The 17214-nt window shown below is 36.2% G+C and overlaps 1 protein-coding gene across 6 annotated transcripts in view; it reads left to right on the top strand.

Annotated features, from left to right (window-relative positions):
* The window catches only part of CPEB3 (cytoplasmic polyadenylation element binding protein 3), a 79783-nt gene that overhangs the window by 16568 nt on the left and 46001 nt on the right, over positions 1-17214 (top strand). For 5 of the 6 annotated variants that reach the window (XM_030240889.2, XM_050976007.1, XM_050976009.1 and 2 more), the window contains one exon: positions 11404-11563. In XM_030240889.2, the coding sequence (XP_030096749.1) occupies positions 11404-11563 (160 nt within the window). The remainder of the gene's footprint in view (positions 1-11403; positions 11564-17214) is intronic. The other variant, XM_050976008.1, reaches the window with a different exon arrangement.

Raw genomic sequence — 17214 nt, forward strand, 5'->3', positions numbered from 1 at the left:
TTCTGCAAATAAAATCTTGAAAATTTGGACCAGATTCAACATTTAGTGATAAGGGTCCTCAGGTAGGTGGCTCCTGCAACTTTTGGCTGCTAATAAGTGAAGTTGTACTTGTGACTTCTGAGTAAAAAAAAAAATCAGCCATAATTCTCAGCAGATTTTACAGGTGATGTTTTGATGCAAGTTTCTGCAGAGTCTCACCTCCCTTGTCTAAGCAGAAACACACTCTTCTGACATGATTTTACAAACTAGTAGATTACTTATATAACATTCTTTTCTTGCTAGGCAAAGGAGAAGTCCTGCTGTTGTGTATGCCATTCAAAACTACTTGAAAATGGATTGTAGTAAATTTTACAGGTTTCTTTAGAGGCTTCACTTTTGTATAGGAACTGGAAAGTTTTCTTGCAAATTATTTTGCTTGCACAGTAGCTTTGTTTGAATATAAACTTGAACTGGTGAATGTCTCAAAATATAGCTCAGTCCTTGACTCCACTGGACATGTAGAGCAAGGGAAATCAATTTAAAAGGACAAACACAATGAAAAGAGCTTTTTTTATGAATACAGTCATACATACAACCTACAATTTTGTTTACCTTTTCACACATGACATTTGTATTTGTGGTTTATAATTGTCAAGAAATCAACTAAAAAACTCCTGTATTTTTATGTGTCACTCTCACTGATTGATGAGGTCCTACTTTATGGCGAAGATTGAATTCTTGAGGTCATGACCTAGTAGTTAGTGCTATTAAATATCAGTCTGCTTTGCTGCAGTTCTTCAGCTCTTCTTGTATGATGAGCTTATCTCTTCTGGGTTGATGATGTCTTGTAAATATTATTATTATGTTTCTACTTTAATAACCAACATTACTCATTTCAAGTGTCTCAAGTGATCTCAACGAAACTGGTCTCAAGATTTGCCCTTGAGAAACTGCATTATGCACACTTCTTTACCAGATTCTGTTGATCACTAGCAGTTCTTTCCAGTTTCGACATTTTCTTTCTTACCTCAATTGCACTGGTTACTTTTTTGTCTCCATTTATGTGGTTACTTTGTCTGTAGCAGCATGTGAAATGCTCTGTGGAAGTCCTTGTCAGATCAGCCATATCCTATTCTTTCAGGAAGCAGGAATCACCTTTTCCAAGGTATTGTGTCAATAATGCATAATGCTACATTATTTCTGCATTGTGCTTCGTAAGAGACAAAATCCTTGAATTTCAGTCATAAAAACTAGAAACAGTGTTTGTCATCTATAGTTTCATATCCTGCTTCAGTTATTGCAGTTCTTTCATTTTTATTTTGCTGGTCAGATGTACACAGTGCTGACATGGTGAGTTGGACTAGCTTTAGTAGTTCCACTGAAGGCCTTACTGACTCTGGTTCCTTTTGATTACGATGTTGCCATGCTCCTCATCAGTTACTGAGTTGGATAGATGATATTGCTTTCTCTTCCTATTTATCTGTCATCTCTGTTTACCCTTGTTTACCTGGTTTTCCTCTATGAATGTGAAGAGCAGTTATGGAGGCTACATTATTTTCTCCTGACTTCTGGTGTTTTATTTTTTTTTTTTCTGTGTCTTACTAAACTTTTTCTAGACACTTGTTGTCCATGGTATTCCTGCCAACTTTCTTACAATTTCCCTGAATATGCGTAAGTGGCTGAACATCCTGGTTCTTTCCTTGTAGCAATATTTTCTTAAGATGCCTGTCAGTTTTTACTACCCTGTGCAAAAAAAAAAAAACAAAAACCAAAAAAAAACCCAACCAAATAGGAGAATTCTCTTGCAAATCAGGTAGGCTTTTATCTAGAAACATTTTTCATGTCTGGAGCAATCTTTACTAAATTTGCCATGTGCTAATCAGTTTAGCTCTTATGATGTAAAAGAAAAGTGCTTTTACTGCTTGTATGAATATGGTTTTCAATTTCTGCATAAAGAAGGTTTCCTTTTGGTTAATTGGCTGTACACACTTGTACTTGTGTCTTGTAAGTGATTTCCGAATTATTTTAATTAAATCCAAATGTGCAGCAGTAATTTGAATGCATAACACCTACCTGAGAACACAACTGCTCATGGCCTCTTCTTATCTAAGGGGAAGAATTTTTTTATTCTGGTTATTTTAAAGAATTTTAACGTGAGTGTTCAGACATTTTATATTAGTTATTCTTTTCCTCATATCCTCTATGCATTTAAGCCCCTTAGGCAATAAAAGATGGAAGTATGCATAGCATGATTCAGTTACTATTTTAATATATTATCATATGAAGGTAATATATTTAACAAATTAATTCTCAATTTGTTATTAAATTGAACTTTTTTTTCATACATGGGATGATTCAGTACTTGCCACTGGAAAAAATTCCTTTGTTTATAAAATTTAATCTGAAATGGAATTGCTTGCATATAGTTGATCTGAAGACTTGCTTCTAATTAAAAGATAATTTTGGACTGGGATTTTTTTGCTCTGCTTCTGTCCTTCCTTCCTCTGAGTGGAGCTTGATGTTACAAGTGTTCTTTGGATTGCTGCTGTCTGCTGTTTCCTGTTTCCTGCCTGTTCAGTTGCATATATGCAGCCTTTGGTAATTTTGCTGATGATCAAATATGTAATAGCAAATATTTTTTAATTAGAGTTTCTGACATAATGACACTTCAGGAAAAGGTTTGCCTGGTATCTCACTGGCTATACAGGAGTCTTCAAATCATGTTTAGAAGTAGGTGCACAGCTTGAGAAAGCCTGTAGTTCTGTTTTCCTTACATGAAGGTGTCTGAGGCAGTCTGGCATTCTGTGATTGATTATGTCCTAGATAAAGTCCCAGGATGGACAGGAGTTGCTACCTGACTATTCTCAATCCCCTTAGGAAGAATGTGATAGAATGGGTTGTTGTGTGCCACAATTTATCATGCATATTCATCATGCTGTATAATGGTATAAAGTTAGGATTTGGGTAGCTCACATGAGTAATTGGTAAGTAATTAGTAATTAAAAGCATATTGCAGCTAATAGGTTAAAATTTTTCTTTAAATCCTGCTGGATGCAAAGAGACATCACACTGCAAAGGTGACATCACCTCCTTTTCTTCTCTGGGAGATGTTTTTCAGTTTGCTGCTTTAGGCATATGAGTTATTGGAGAATAGCCCCGGTTTCCCCCCAGGCCTTAGGAACAATGATCCCCACTGTACCATTTCCTCTTCTGAAATGGAGCATGACTCTGAAATGGAGCATGTCCTCTCTTAAGTTCTCCAGACCTGTAGGTGAGGATCTTGTCCTGTGTGAGCAGATGAAATGTGGTATCTCTCTTTTGTTGAAATAGCTCCTGGAGTTCCGACACCTACAAGATTTTTGTTAGGAGGCACAATTTCCTGAGCACAACAGAAATGGAACAGGAGTGTGACATGGAATATGCCAGTTAGATGTTATGTTTGTCACATTTTTCATAAAAGCACAATGATTTACGTTGAGAGACAATATTTTATTTGTCATCAGGCTTAAACATTTCAGTGACACTTTTTTTTCCTTTAGCAATATATTCCTTGTCACTGATGATCAGTAACTGTAGACAAAACCACTGTTTCAGAGAAATCCTTGAGTCTCCTTTGCTTGGTGGCCACAGTTAATGCAGCTGCTGGGCAATGGTGCTCAGAGATCTGTTTGACAGTGATTACTTGTGTTCTTTTCCATCTCCCATTTTGTCTCATTATGCTATCATACCACAGACAGACTGTAAATCTTTGAGACAACAGCTTCCGTATACAACATGTCTCCTCTGTCTTTTACATTCTGTGGTCCAGCCTGCAAAGTGTGATTATTCAGCTGTAGCACCTTCTCCTTTGTATCTCTGCAGTGCTTTCATTTTGTGATTAGAAGTTTGCACTTGTGCTGATTTGTCTGGCAAGGAGTTCTTAGGTCAATGTTACTTTTTCCTTGCTATGGGACACAGGCAACATTCTACTGAACAGAGAGGTAGAAGCCCAAAGGTAACTTATCAGTGCTGAACTCATGCACAGCAGGCCAATGAACCAGTTAAATTATGTCATTTTAATAGCTCAAGGGTATAATGAATGGGCTTGTAAATTCTGCTGCTGACATCTTTTTTTTTCCACTTGCTTGTTTTTGTGAATTGGTGGTCATCTTGGGTGTAACTACTTTAATCCTATATTTTACAAGTGCTAGAACTGTTTGTTACTGGAATCAGTCACCATAATAGAAAGTGGATACATCAGCTTTTTGAGATGCATTCAGCAGCAGGACTGATGAGCAGATTTTTATCTAAAGCATCACATTGAACAAAATATGACTAAACATAAATCCTGTCACTGAGTGTTCAGTCAGTTGTACTGTCTGCAGATCATTCCCTACAGCAGTGTAATGGCTGTAAAAAGAATAGATGTTTTGTTGATTCTTCTGATTTTTTTTATTTGTCATTGTAGGGATTTTGTTTGGGTTTTTAAATATGTTGTTCAATTGTTTTCATGGCAAAAGATGATGCTTGAAATATTAATTGTGTTATATGATCATATTTCTGTTTGCAAAGATGGAAGCAAGGTAAAAGATGGTGTTCCCCATTGGAGCATTTCACTCTTGGTGCTTGTCTGTCCTTGAATGGAGAAATAACACTAGTGATCATGTAAATAGTAGGCTTGGCATATTATAAAAATGTGTATTGGAAGAAGAACTAAGTTATCAGCTGTTTTTAGGAAAATGCAGTGTAAATTAAATTACTTTCTTCCCCCATTTTGCAAGCAAATATTGAATATTCAGGAACTTGACAGGATAGTCAAGTTTAGTGAGTGTGATGCCAAGTCTTATAGCTATAAAGACTGAACTTTCTTCTATATATTTTGAACATGTACATTAAGGGTGTGCAAAAAGAGAATCTCAACTGTGAAGTAAAGGAACATTTAAACCAAATAATATAATTTTATTAGTTTTTGTAATTCTGTATAGTGCTGATTGTGATTGCATCTCTTCATATTTCTGTGCTTTTTAGTTAATCTGAAAATAAAAATTACAAACATTTCACGAAAAGATTTTAGAACTCAGAATTTATAAGCTGGTAAAGTTTGAATACAACTTTACCTTTCTTTCTGGAAAAATTGCTTGAGTAGGTCACGTTTTCAAGGCTTTTGGATTTAGTCCGAGTTCTTGCATGTTAACTGTGAAAGTTTATATAACAGACAAATACCAACTAGAGTTTTGAACTACTATTTTCTCAAATTACATAGAAATGTTTCCATAATATTTATACATTTAGATATTATTGTACATGTGTATTAGTCTTCTTATTTTTCTTAGAAGCCTTCCAAATAGGCTTTAAAAACCTCACCTTTTGCCTAGTGAACTTCTGAACACCTTTGAAAATAAAATGCGCTACAGTTGGTAGTCTTGAAAAAAGACAAATATATAAGAAGTTTATGTGTTTTGTGCACATTCCAAGAGCAACAAGAACGTAAGAAAACATTCCCCAGTTTGTTCCAGTAAAAGAACACAATAAATCCACCTTAGTTTACTGATACACAAAATTAACTGGAAAGGTAAAGAAAGTGGAATTCGAATAAAATTCCATTAAGACTTGGTGTTAGTAGTTATACCTCATTATGGACATAGACAAATTTACCCTGTTGTTCCATCCTACCTACATTTTATATCTTATTTTTTTCGTTTGTTTCATTTTTTATTAAATCAAATATAAGGAAGAATTACTGAAATTTCTGGTTGTTCTAGTTCTGTGTGTATCTGGATTGTCTGTCATGTTGTTGGCAGCATTCCAGCACCAAGCTGCAAAGGAAGTATGACTTGCTATTTACAATTTTTAAAATTCTTTTGCAGTGATAATTTTACTTTTCCATGTGACCATATTCCTCAGATTTCCTGTATTTTGAAAGACTTTTTTTAACTTTTCTGAGAATGCAAGTGGGATTGCATCCCACCTGAAGCTGTGAGAAGTGAAGGACTGCCCAGCGAGCCTTTAGAGCGTGCTGGGTGTGATCATTCATGTGCACCATCATCATGTTAAGCATGTCCCAAGCTAAACTTGAGAATACTTTTCTTTTTAATTTGCTGTTGTTGGTTTTGCTGTTTTGAATTGAGATACTGAAACAAGACAAACTTGTTTTCCTTGTGTTTTTAGTAATTACCTGTGCTGCAAGTGCTAGAACAGAGTGAGCGAGCCCTGTTTGAAACAGTGCTGGCACTTTACCCTGTGTTTATTGAAAGCTGTGCTTCCATTGACTTCAGCTTTTGTTGGCAATGCTTGGCAATCCTGTCCAGCCAAATCCAGGTTTATGGATAAATAAAATAACACAGCAGTGACCCCTGTGAAGAAGTTTGCATTGATAGGAAAGTTGTTTAAGCCGTAAGAGTTTTAGCTGTTCCCTAGATCTCATTGTTCTGATGAAAATACTACCTGTAATGTCGCAGTCTCTGATGACTCCTGGGAGCCTCACTGGAGTTGTGGTGTTCTGGAAACAGTTAATATTTCTGTGAGTTGAAGCCCTCTTGTTGCTCAGCAGAGTTGGGTTGTGTTGTGCCACATACTGGTGCAGAAAGCTGGAAAATCTAGGGCAGTGTGAAAATGAAGAGCACTGAAATAAATTACTGAAACTGAGATAGTGCTCAGAATATAGGAAGCTTAGTAGGAAGTTCAGTGAACTGAAATATGTAGAACCAGGGAAATGTGTTTTTGGGAAGGTCCAGATACCTGAGGATTTGTTGCTTGCACAGTAAAGAATATGCAGATGAGGCATGTCTCTCAACTCCATGTGAATTTTATGCTATAGATGTAGATGACCATGCCAACAAGGATTTAAAACGTGCAACCATGTGTTTCATGGTTAAGGATTCTGAGTATGGATGGTAGCTGGGCTTGGACACCATGAGTTAGATTGCTGACATGCATTCTTAGGGTAAAACTTCTACCTTTTTAACTGTACTTTAATTAATAGTGGTCAAGTGTCTTTTCTGCCATAATTCTCTGCAGAGTCAGAAGAAAATGATACAGCATCAGGTTTTGGAGCAAGATGCATATTCTCCATGTCTCTGCTATGGGATAGGTCAGTCATTTCCTTTTTTAGTTCATTAGTTCCAATTACTTTGGGCTACTGTTCAAGCTGAGAGAGTTAATGAGGAAATCAGACTGTATTAAGATCCACTTCTCACCTGTTATGGTCCTAGCTATAGATTTGATCTTGACATTTTCATTTGTGATGTAGTCATATATTTTTTTTTCTCATTCTTTATCTTTCTCTCTCAGCAGTAAAGACATGGTTTGTGTATCTACTGGGAGGGACCTGGAGCAGTGCTGGGTATGCCCTGCCCTTACATGCCCCTGCTGTGAGTCTGAAGGGATCATAACAAAGCCTACCATTTTACAGGGTACAACAAATAGGAAAAAGCTTTCTATTTCAAATGTTACAAATGTGTCAGTACTTCAGTACTGCGAAGTAATATTTGTTTCATAAACAAGATAACTTTCAAAATTACTTTTTGCCTTCCTGGAATTTGGTAATGCACTTATTACAATTCAGCCATCTCCTGGAGTAAGTGACATAGGCATTTGTCCTAGAGATAAACAGACCTCTTCAAAGCACTGTTTTGATTCACTCCTAGAGCTCATTTATTATGTGTGTTGGATGGAGACTGGAGACTTCTGAATAATTGTCATGGTTGTGTAATTAAAGACTAGCATAATACATATGCACGAAAGTATACGATTCAGATAAAATGCACATTTGTTGTATTTTCTCATTTTATTTTAGTGTATTGACTCTGCAGTTATTTTTGGCAGTTACTCTTTGATTTTGACTTTTTTTAAAATTAAAAGATTATAGACACTGTGTTATGTGACATTTTTTTATCAGACTTAAGTAAGATATTTAGAAGTAGAAAGTTGAGATCCAGCTCCAACAAAAGGTCCATTTCACTTTGTGATTCTTCAAAATCTCACCCTGATATGCATTTGTGATTTCTCACTATATTGATGTCCACTTTGAGAAAGTCCATGGCATAAATGAATGTATAGATTGCAGCCATGAAGGGTTGGGATTTAAAGTTTTGGGACACATCTCTTCTCTAAAAGCTCATATTACGGAACTGTTTATCTTTCTTTCAAGTCTGGAGAATTCTGAGAACTGAAATACGCTGCTATATACACCAGCAGCTAACAAGGAAGGAGCTGCTGTCTGCACACAGCAGAAATACAATCCAACATGGGCAGGCTGGACTTAACCTTTTGCTGACTTAATGATTATTGTGTGGCCAAAGGCAGTGCCTGGTAGCTGGAGATTTCTCTTTTATCCATAATGCAGTTTATCTAAATAGGTCTTAGGAGCTTTGTCTTCTGTAGGAAGCTATCCCTAGCAAATCTTCCGGACTGGCTGGATTTTAAAACTTCTTTTCCAAGTTATTTATTATGCCTTATCACTCAGTATTTTGTATATATTTTGATTTTAGTTCATGTTCCTAGTCCCAGAACTTTCTTGCAAAGTTCTCATGTGCTGCTAAGGACCTTTATGAATTGTTTCTGTTGTTGGGATTGTTTGGCAATAGATTGGTGTCCTATGGAAACAATGCAAAAGGCAAATCCAAGAGCTGGAACAGGATCAGCTCATAAAACCAGGAGAACCTGTTCATGCTGAGAAATGAGGAAACATAATTGTGTGTGTGTGTGTGCAGAAGCACCAGCCATCTCAGAAGAAATTGCTGAATTTAGAAAACAGTTTTCAAATCTGCTGAGTACAAATGAGTTGCTACTGAAATGAAAGCTACTGAGAAAAATGGTAATAGCCCTTTTATTTAGGAGCTAGAATGTTAGCCCTTACTTGTGTTTTATCACCCACACTGCAAAGTCTGTAGTCAGCGTTATACTTATGCACTGCCACAACATACTCGTAAAATCTGTTGCGTCTAAATTTTCTTTTACTAGATTTAACTTGCTCAAGTGCTATAATGGGAAGTGTTATAATTGCTTGGTTAAGGGTTTTGATTAAATTGATCTTCCTGTGTTTAATGTAGGTCTGTTTTAATCTTGAAAATATATTGCAGGTTTGTGTGTCCCTTAAAAGGTTAGGAAGATGCAGCATTCCAACAAGCCTGCCCTGTGTAGCCTTGCTGCCACGCTACGATTTCTTTCTCCCTTTTCCCACTTGTGTCCATGTGCACAGCTCCTTGGCAGGTTACAGAACAAAGCAGGACCTCCCAGGGATTTGCTGCTATAGTAGCATGGTTAAAATATAACATACATATGTTAATCGAGGGCAATTAAATTCAATTTGTAGGCTGTGTCCTCTTCTGAACTCACGCCTTCTGACCTCTAAGACTGTAATCTCAGGAATGTTTGAAGCTGGAATAAACTACCATTGTGGCAAAAGCTGCAGTCCTGCCCTTTAGCTCTCCTGCCAGTGTTGGTTTTGCCAGCTCAGCTCTGCTATGGCTGTATAGTAAACCAGGTCAGGGCACGCATCTGACTGAAAAATACTTCCTTACCTCTATTTAGGATATAAGCTATATCTTTGCATTCATATTTTCTCTTCAAAAGGATGTTGTAGTTGGGTATTGAAGCATCTGACCTCTTCAGTTACATGCAGTACGTGTATCTAACAGACACAGATACAAAAAGCCAACAAAAATTCTTGGTTTGAAGGAATGATATAGATTCCATTTAATCAGTTTACTGATACATGACTAGAATGGGTTTTTTCATCAAAGTTAATGCTTTTTGGTTTTGTTTTGTTTTTTTTTTTAAGGAAGTGATTATGAAATGAAACAAACTCTTCTCTACTAGTGCGTATTACTAAGAAGTAGGTTGTTTCAACTAAATAAAGTTTTCTTTTTGGAAAAAAAACCCCAACCTCAGCATTTTGGATGTTCTTGTTTGGTTTGAGGGTTTTTTTTCCCTAGGATCTACTTTGGATTTGCTGGACATACACTGAAACATAAAATAAAATGTATTGATCCATTTGGATAGGGGAACAAGTACTCTTTTAAATACAGTATACAAATGATGGAATTCTGAGCAGCTGTAGAAGACAAGAATTGTCAACAAAGAGAATTGAAAATGAGTGAGCTCATTTGAACTTCAGTACCTAGTATAGCTTCTAACAGAAATCAAGTATTATTCTTTGAACATCGTGTTTGACTGCCAGAAATGCTCAATAGATTAAATAAATGTGTATAGAAAATAATGGTAGTCCACTTATAGAAAATACATTAGCATGTTGGATAAGGGAAAATGTGTCTTCAGTTTAGAGTAGGCACTATGGTAACAGGAGATTTTTGACAGTAGGATTATCTGTATTTCAGAGTTTTCTTTAACAGCAAGCTTTTAATGATGTGTATTTATTTAATTCCAGAACAGGAATATTAAAAGAAAGCTTAATTTATACCAGTGAACTCCATTCTCTCCTTTAGTTCTATTTAAAGACAACCTAAGAACAAGATGGTTCAAGAGAAATAATATTTATTAAGACAGAATTTTATTACCTTTTCTATGAATACTGCTTTTTTTCTGAGGATTTTAAATACTAGTTTTGCAAGCAAGAATATTCATAGTAACCAGAATGTGAAAAACATTGTTCCAGGAATTGTGGGAGCATATTACAATAAAGGTTTCAGTTTGCAGGGTAGGATGTTATACCACTCATTATCAGCTGTAGCATAATATAGTATACAACACCCCCTTTTTTTTATTGCAACTGGTTGTTCTAGTAGGCCTGCTGAAGACTGATTCTGAGTTTTGTTTTTCTTTTCATTTTCCCTTTTACTTACCAAAAGCAGAAGCAGAACTACAGTGAATTAAAAATGGGAGGTTCAAACAATACAGACCAGCCCTTGCTCAGGTTTTTGAGTGCCCTTCAGTGGAAGTGTTATCCTAGCTTGCCTCTATTTTTTCTTGCACCTAGTGTACTTTCCTTAAACCCATCAGGTTAATGTTAGACATTTGAAGAATTAATTGGTACTTTCTGGCACAAAGGTGCCTGCTGGTGTCTTGAGCATTGCTTGCTTCTGCTGTGATATTAAGGTAGCACAGTGACAGAAAGCAGATGATGAAGCTGTAAACCAAGTATCTCTGAAACAATTTCATGTCTCCAGTGTAAGCATTAATACTGCTTTATTTCTAAGCTCTTATTTAAATGACAATATTTAGAATTAGCAGTTGCTTGTATGTATATTTTTAGAAATACTTAAAAGCCTCTTTGCATAGCTGTACTAATGAAAACAGCAGTTGCAAAATGAAGAGTATAATTTTAAACATTTAATTTATACATTTTTGTCTTATAGAAAGTTCTATCAAATTCTGTCATCTAGACTTGGATGCTGGAATTTATATAACAAGAGTTGAGCCTCTGTTAGAAAATTAAATTTTTCAATAACACTTGTCCTTTCTTCCTTTTTTTCCCCTTTCTTCTAGGACCGGAATAGGCCCTATGACACTTTTAACTTGCACTCTTTGGAAAATTCCTTAATGGATATGATAAGGACTGATCATGAGCCTCTGAAAGGTAAACACTACCCTCCCAGTGGCCCACCAATGAGTTTCGCTGATATAATGTGGAGGAATCATTTTACAGGTTAGGAATATTCATATGTCCATGCTTGCTTGGTGTTTAAACAAAAATCAGCTTTTCAGTATTTCTATAAACTTTTTATTAATGAATGAGTTTCCAGTTTTGTGAAATTTCTGTTTTCCCATCTTAAGATAAACTTCTCTACTAGGAAGATAAGGTGAAATGTGTATCCATTTATTCTAAATGTACAATCATAGTATTATCTGACTGGCATATCTGAAACATGGGATTTTGTATCCACAAATTGTAGAGCAAGATCTCTTGCTGCAGTCACCTCAAAAAATGTTTCATGCAACTGGAGTCCAATTGTTGTGTTCAACATCTTTTTCAAAGGTTATACTAAAGTGTGGATTATCAGCTAGGACACACTGCTCCTAAACAAACCACTGTATCAAGGTTAATCTCCATAGTTATTTTACGCTTCTTTTAAACAAATTTATCTTAATTTGCATTTCAGATTTTTAGGAGGAGCCAAAAGATATTAGCTGTTGTTAAGCGCTGGGAAAATTTTGATTATTTATGCCGTTAAACTCTGTTTGTTCTACCAGGTGTTGGCATTAGGGATGAAACCATTTGTAATACTTGGCTGATAGTATAGTAGAAGGTGTGGCAGCATTTCACTGAATTCCTGATCAACCTGCACCCTCCTTTGTCTTTATCTTTCACTAGTTATGCTTAAAAATAGGTACACATTCTTGCTGATATGCATTATTGCTGACTTGTAAGACTGAGGATAGTTGTGAGCCAAATACCAAGGAAGTATTGAACAAGAAATTATTTCCAAATACTAAGAAGTCAGAACACAAAGAAGAACTTTAGTTGTGTATAGCACTTCCTATGTTAATATACATGTTTTTTGATGTCATTACTGCCTCATTACTGCCTCCTCTCCATTGTAAAAATATTTTTTCTTGGTCAAAAGTATTGTGCCTTTTTTGCCATCTCTTCTGGGTACAGGTTTTATTCACAAGCCAAACAAACTGGCTTCTTCACGACTGTTATCTTGAAATTTGCTGTGCCATAGCCTTCATGTGTCTTTAACCATTATTTATCTGTCTAAAATGGCAGGGAATACAGTCTCATGTCTATTCTGATCATAACCCTCTGAAATAAGGGTTAAAGTCGAACATAAATAACCATGGTCAACAAAATTGACATTTCTCCTGGATATATGTTTCATGTGGCTGGCATTAGAACATTAAATAAAATTCAAATTGCTAGTAAATACAGTTAACTATTTATTGCATCTTGTTAGATATATTTTAATTTATCTAAAACTCATTATTTTTATGTTTTTTTTCAGTATTTGTTTACATATACAAATAGAAACTAATTTTTTAAGAATGAATTTCCACATGAATCTTAGTGTGGAAAAAAAAAAGATGGGGTTAGAAATTGGACTGGCTATTAATTATTGAAGTTGGATATTGTGTAAAGTTTAAATTGATCTTTTGATTTGACAATTGGACCATTAGCTTTACTTTTGCTCTAACGAGGGCTTCTGTCTCAGACAGGGTGTGCTCTTTCTAATTATTTCATTTTCTCATTCAGTGTTTCTCACCCATTTTGGCCTTCCTTCCTTGCCAATGAGCTCACTTCCAGTCAGCAGCTGATGGAGAAGTCTGTTTTTCTATTAGTTACCTCCCTGTGTCTCTGCCTATGGGTTTTTCCCCCGATGATACCGTTGCTTTCCCTGTGTTTCTTTTTTCTCTTCCATCTAAGTACAGGGCTGACTTTGCCAGCCCCCAGCCTTGCCCTGGCCTCGTGTGCACTTTCACTGTTCCTGTTTTCACACTGCAGTGTGACTGGGAATATTCATAGGAGCAGCTCTTACAGGACATGTTCATTCTCCCTTGCAAGAGGTGTTGCTTTCCTCTGTGTTAAACAGATCTATGTTACTATTTTAGCTGAATCCTTTTCCTGAAAACCATTCTTCTGCAAAAATTTATTCAGTCCTGACATCACTTTCTTACTGTATCTTTGCTGTTTCTTTTTCGGTGAAAATTGGTCTTGAATGTTTTCTTGTACATCCCACTACTTTTTCTCTACAAAGGTGCAGAAGGTTTTCAGCTGCTGTCCTTCTCTGCACCTTCCTCACATTTCACTTTTTTGTCTTATAAATTCACTTGCTTTTTCTTATTTATTCCACACTCCTCTGACTCTCCCCCTTAAGGCAGCAGGACATTTGAGTCTGTTAGCACATTCAGAAAGTGAGTGATCAGTTCTGATTGCTTTGGCTTGCTCTTAAGTCATTGTCAAATTTTCATTTCTTTTCACCTTGAAGCTTTTTAAATATATTGGCTATGTACTTCAGCTTAATTTTTTCAGTTCCTTGTAGAGAAGCCCATGTGAAGGCCTCTTGTGTGAAATTTCTGGAATATTATTAACTTAACCAACTGTCTGAGCTAGTTCCTCTTCATTTTATCAACTCTGTCTTTCATAGTAAACTGTTTAGTCCCTTTAAATCCTTACTTCCTCTTGCATTTGATTGTCCTCTCTCAGGTTTGTGCACTATTTCTTCTGTAGGTACAAAAATCCCAATACAAAATAAAAGCAATGTGATGGTTTTCAAATGACTTTTCAAAATCGTTCTTCTTTTACTAAATGAGCCTTTTTTTCTCAAACAATCACAGTTAGCAGCACTTACAGGTCAGTTTGTCATACATTTACCATCCAGATTTTTAAGTGAAAGTATGAAAAGGGTGAGTACCAAAATCCTCTGATTTTGAAAATACCGGAAGATTTGATTCTAGAAAAACTGTGTATTTCTTGGGGCCTCCAATGCACATTACAGAGCCTGAAACAGGTCCATGTTTCAGATCATTTCACCTTGCTGCTGGCAGCAAATACTTATTTTTAGAAGTAGTGTCTGTATATGTATTAATGATTAAAATATTGCAAGTAGTTTATCTGGAGTTTGAAACTTTGCTTGGAACATCATCCTTCTTGGCATGTGTGCCCTTCATGTCCCAGCAAATACTTGGAACAAAAAATAATTCACTTGGGTATGGAGAGAGGGCTCTCAATTAGAATGTGGGTGGGAGGATTAACCATAACAGATTCTGATGGGAAGACCAAATTGAAATTCTTCTGGGATATTTTGTTCTTGTTTTGGGGTCTGAGTTCCTCATGCTTTCTTTGGTTCAGAGGAGGCAATGGAGAAGCTCAAGGTGAGAAAGGGAGAGTCTCTTGTTTGTAGTCACTGAAGCTTCATACCCTTCTCTCAGTCTGAGGTATGGTCAGGCTTTGTCCTGTAGGCCATGGAAACTGAGTTTATTTCAAGGTCACCAAAGCAGATCACTTCTTTTAAAGCATGATCCACTTGACCTTGAGAGGACATGTGATTAACTGACATTTTTTGGGGAGGGACTTTTTTATTGCTTTCAAGTGTGGAGCAGGGCAAATCTGACAGATTATTGGTGCAGCAGAAATGATCTGATCCTCACTCCTGCAATGCTGAGTTACTCACATTGAGCCAGTCTGATTGGCAGGCTGGCTGGGTGCTCTCCAGCGAGGACAGCCAGGGTCACTCAGTCACTCAGTTCTTTTTGTGAATTTCTTGCTGTAAATGAGATTTGAAATCTAGCTCTGAGATTTCTGGACCTAAACTACCAGCATATCCATCTAAGTTGCATTTTATCATGAGTCCAGTCTTGGGAGAAGGTGCTCAGTGTCATCTCTTGTTTTGTTTCTAAAACTGATTTCTTTTTCTCAGCTTTTCCTGCCGGATAGGGGAACCCTTCTGTATGTTCCTGGCTTTCTGTCCTCATAGTTTGGGAACTGTGCAACTTTAAAAGTCATTTGCCATTTTCATGCTTTGAGATTTAAGGAATGTAAACTAATTGAAAAGGAATTCTCATTTTTGTTTGTCCCAAGACCCTTTGGCAGACTTTCCTACCTGCTTTCTCTACCATCAAGAAGACCAGCTTCAATATTCTTCTTTTCTTTCAGTCAATAGTCGTAAATCCTTTCCTTCTTTCAAAAGGAGGAAAAAAAAAGAGGGAAGAAGCTGAGTAAAGGATTGTTAAGCTTTGCTTGGTTAATGACAAATTACAGTGTACAGCCCAGGGTATCTGGCTGTTGCCCATGTCAGTCATAACGAGGCCTCTTTGACAGAAATGTGCAGAATCTCCTAAGATGTTTTTCCTGAACAGTCTTGTTTATTTTCTGAATGGCCAATAAGAAACTTTTGTTGTACACTACAAAAGTATGTGGCCAACAGTTTTGCTTTAATGAGGAAAGGTTATACTTGCAGTATTTTACAACCTTCTTTATTTACATTCTGCTTTGACCTAAAGGTGTAGGGCAAAAGTAAATTATCAGAATGGCTATGGGTAGATGCCACTTACCACTGACCAGAACATTTTTTTCCTACATAAAAGTGTCTCCTGTCTGTGGTGTAATATGTCGCTGTTGCAATATGTTTATCCGTGTCAAACTATTGCATTACAACACAAACAGAGGTATTCTGATCTATAAAAAATATTTTGATCAGAAGTAACTAGCAGCTGCCTTTGTTCTATTTTTAAATAATTAAATAAAATATTTCAGCTGTGTTAGATCATACGCTGTGCACATGTGCTACTGACAGCTCATGAAACTAAGTATAAAACTGAGGAAAGAAATCATGTCCTTCAAAGCATTTCTTTTAAATTTACTGTTACACTAGATAACAGTAATATTTGCTTTTTTTATTCTAAATCAGAACAGAAACAAACTTTGTCATTTACAAATCTCCACCTAACAAAAATTGTGGTTTTTTTAAAAAAGAAGTGTGACACAGCTTCAAATATAAATAATTGGAGACAACCTGTGTACAGGGAGAGATTTCAAGAGTAGGCTTTAATATACCTAATTTTAATGGTTATCATACTGTAGAGATACACAAAGCATGTGTTGATTGTGTCACAATATTTCAGTAGAGATCAAAATGTTGAATATAAATGTACAACAGTCCACAGGCAGAAATAGCAACTGTGGGGAAACTTTTTATCTTGATTTTCAGTAATTAATGTCACTCATTTATTTGTGAAACACAAAACTGAAGTTACTGGGTTACTACTTAATAACTTTTGTAAAGACTCTATCAGGTCATATGAAATCTCAGCAAAATTTAGGATTTCTTGTTTACATTTAAATTACTCACATTTTGACAGCCAAGTGTTTGAAGATTATATGCAACTTAAGACTGTTGGATTCTGTTCCACAAAATGGACCTTCACTTTTCCACTTTGATTTCCATCCATTTCAGTACATGCCACTTCATTTTGTTCAGCTGTAAGTGTTCCTAAGCTTTTTGTAAGCAAAGCACAAAGTTTGCCACATGACCTAAGAAAAGTGAAGGTGAATGGATCATATTTGTGTTTGCAGTTGGCAGCTGAACACAAAGGTCATGCAAATAGAACAAATGTTGTCATCTCAGTGCTAGGAATGGTGCTACACTGTTGGAGCTTTTTGCAACACTTCCTTTAGGAAAAAAGTGCAGTGTTCCAGCATTTCCCAAAATCTCAATGCTCATCAGACCCCTTTCTGTAGATGCTCATGAGAAATAGAGTGAGCAGACAGATGTGTTTGCATGTGTATTTGTGTTTAAAATTAGGCCCCTCATGCTAATCCTTTTGAAGGAAAGAGAGTATGTTGCTTTTCCATTTGAA

The sequence above is a fragment of the Serinus canaria genome, chromosome 6, assembly GCF_022539315.1.
Source record: "Serinus canaria isolate serCan28SL12 chromosome 6, serCan2020, whole genome shotgun sequence".
In the NCBI taxonomy this organism is placed as follows: domain Eukaryota; kingdom Metazoa; phylum Chordata; class Aves; order Passeriformes; family Fringillidae; genus Serinus; species Serinus canaria.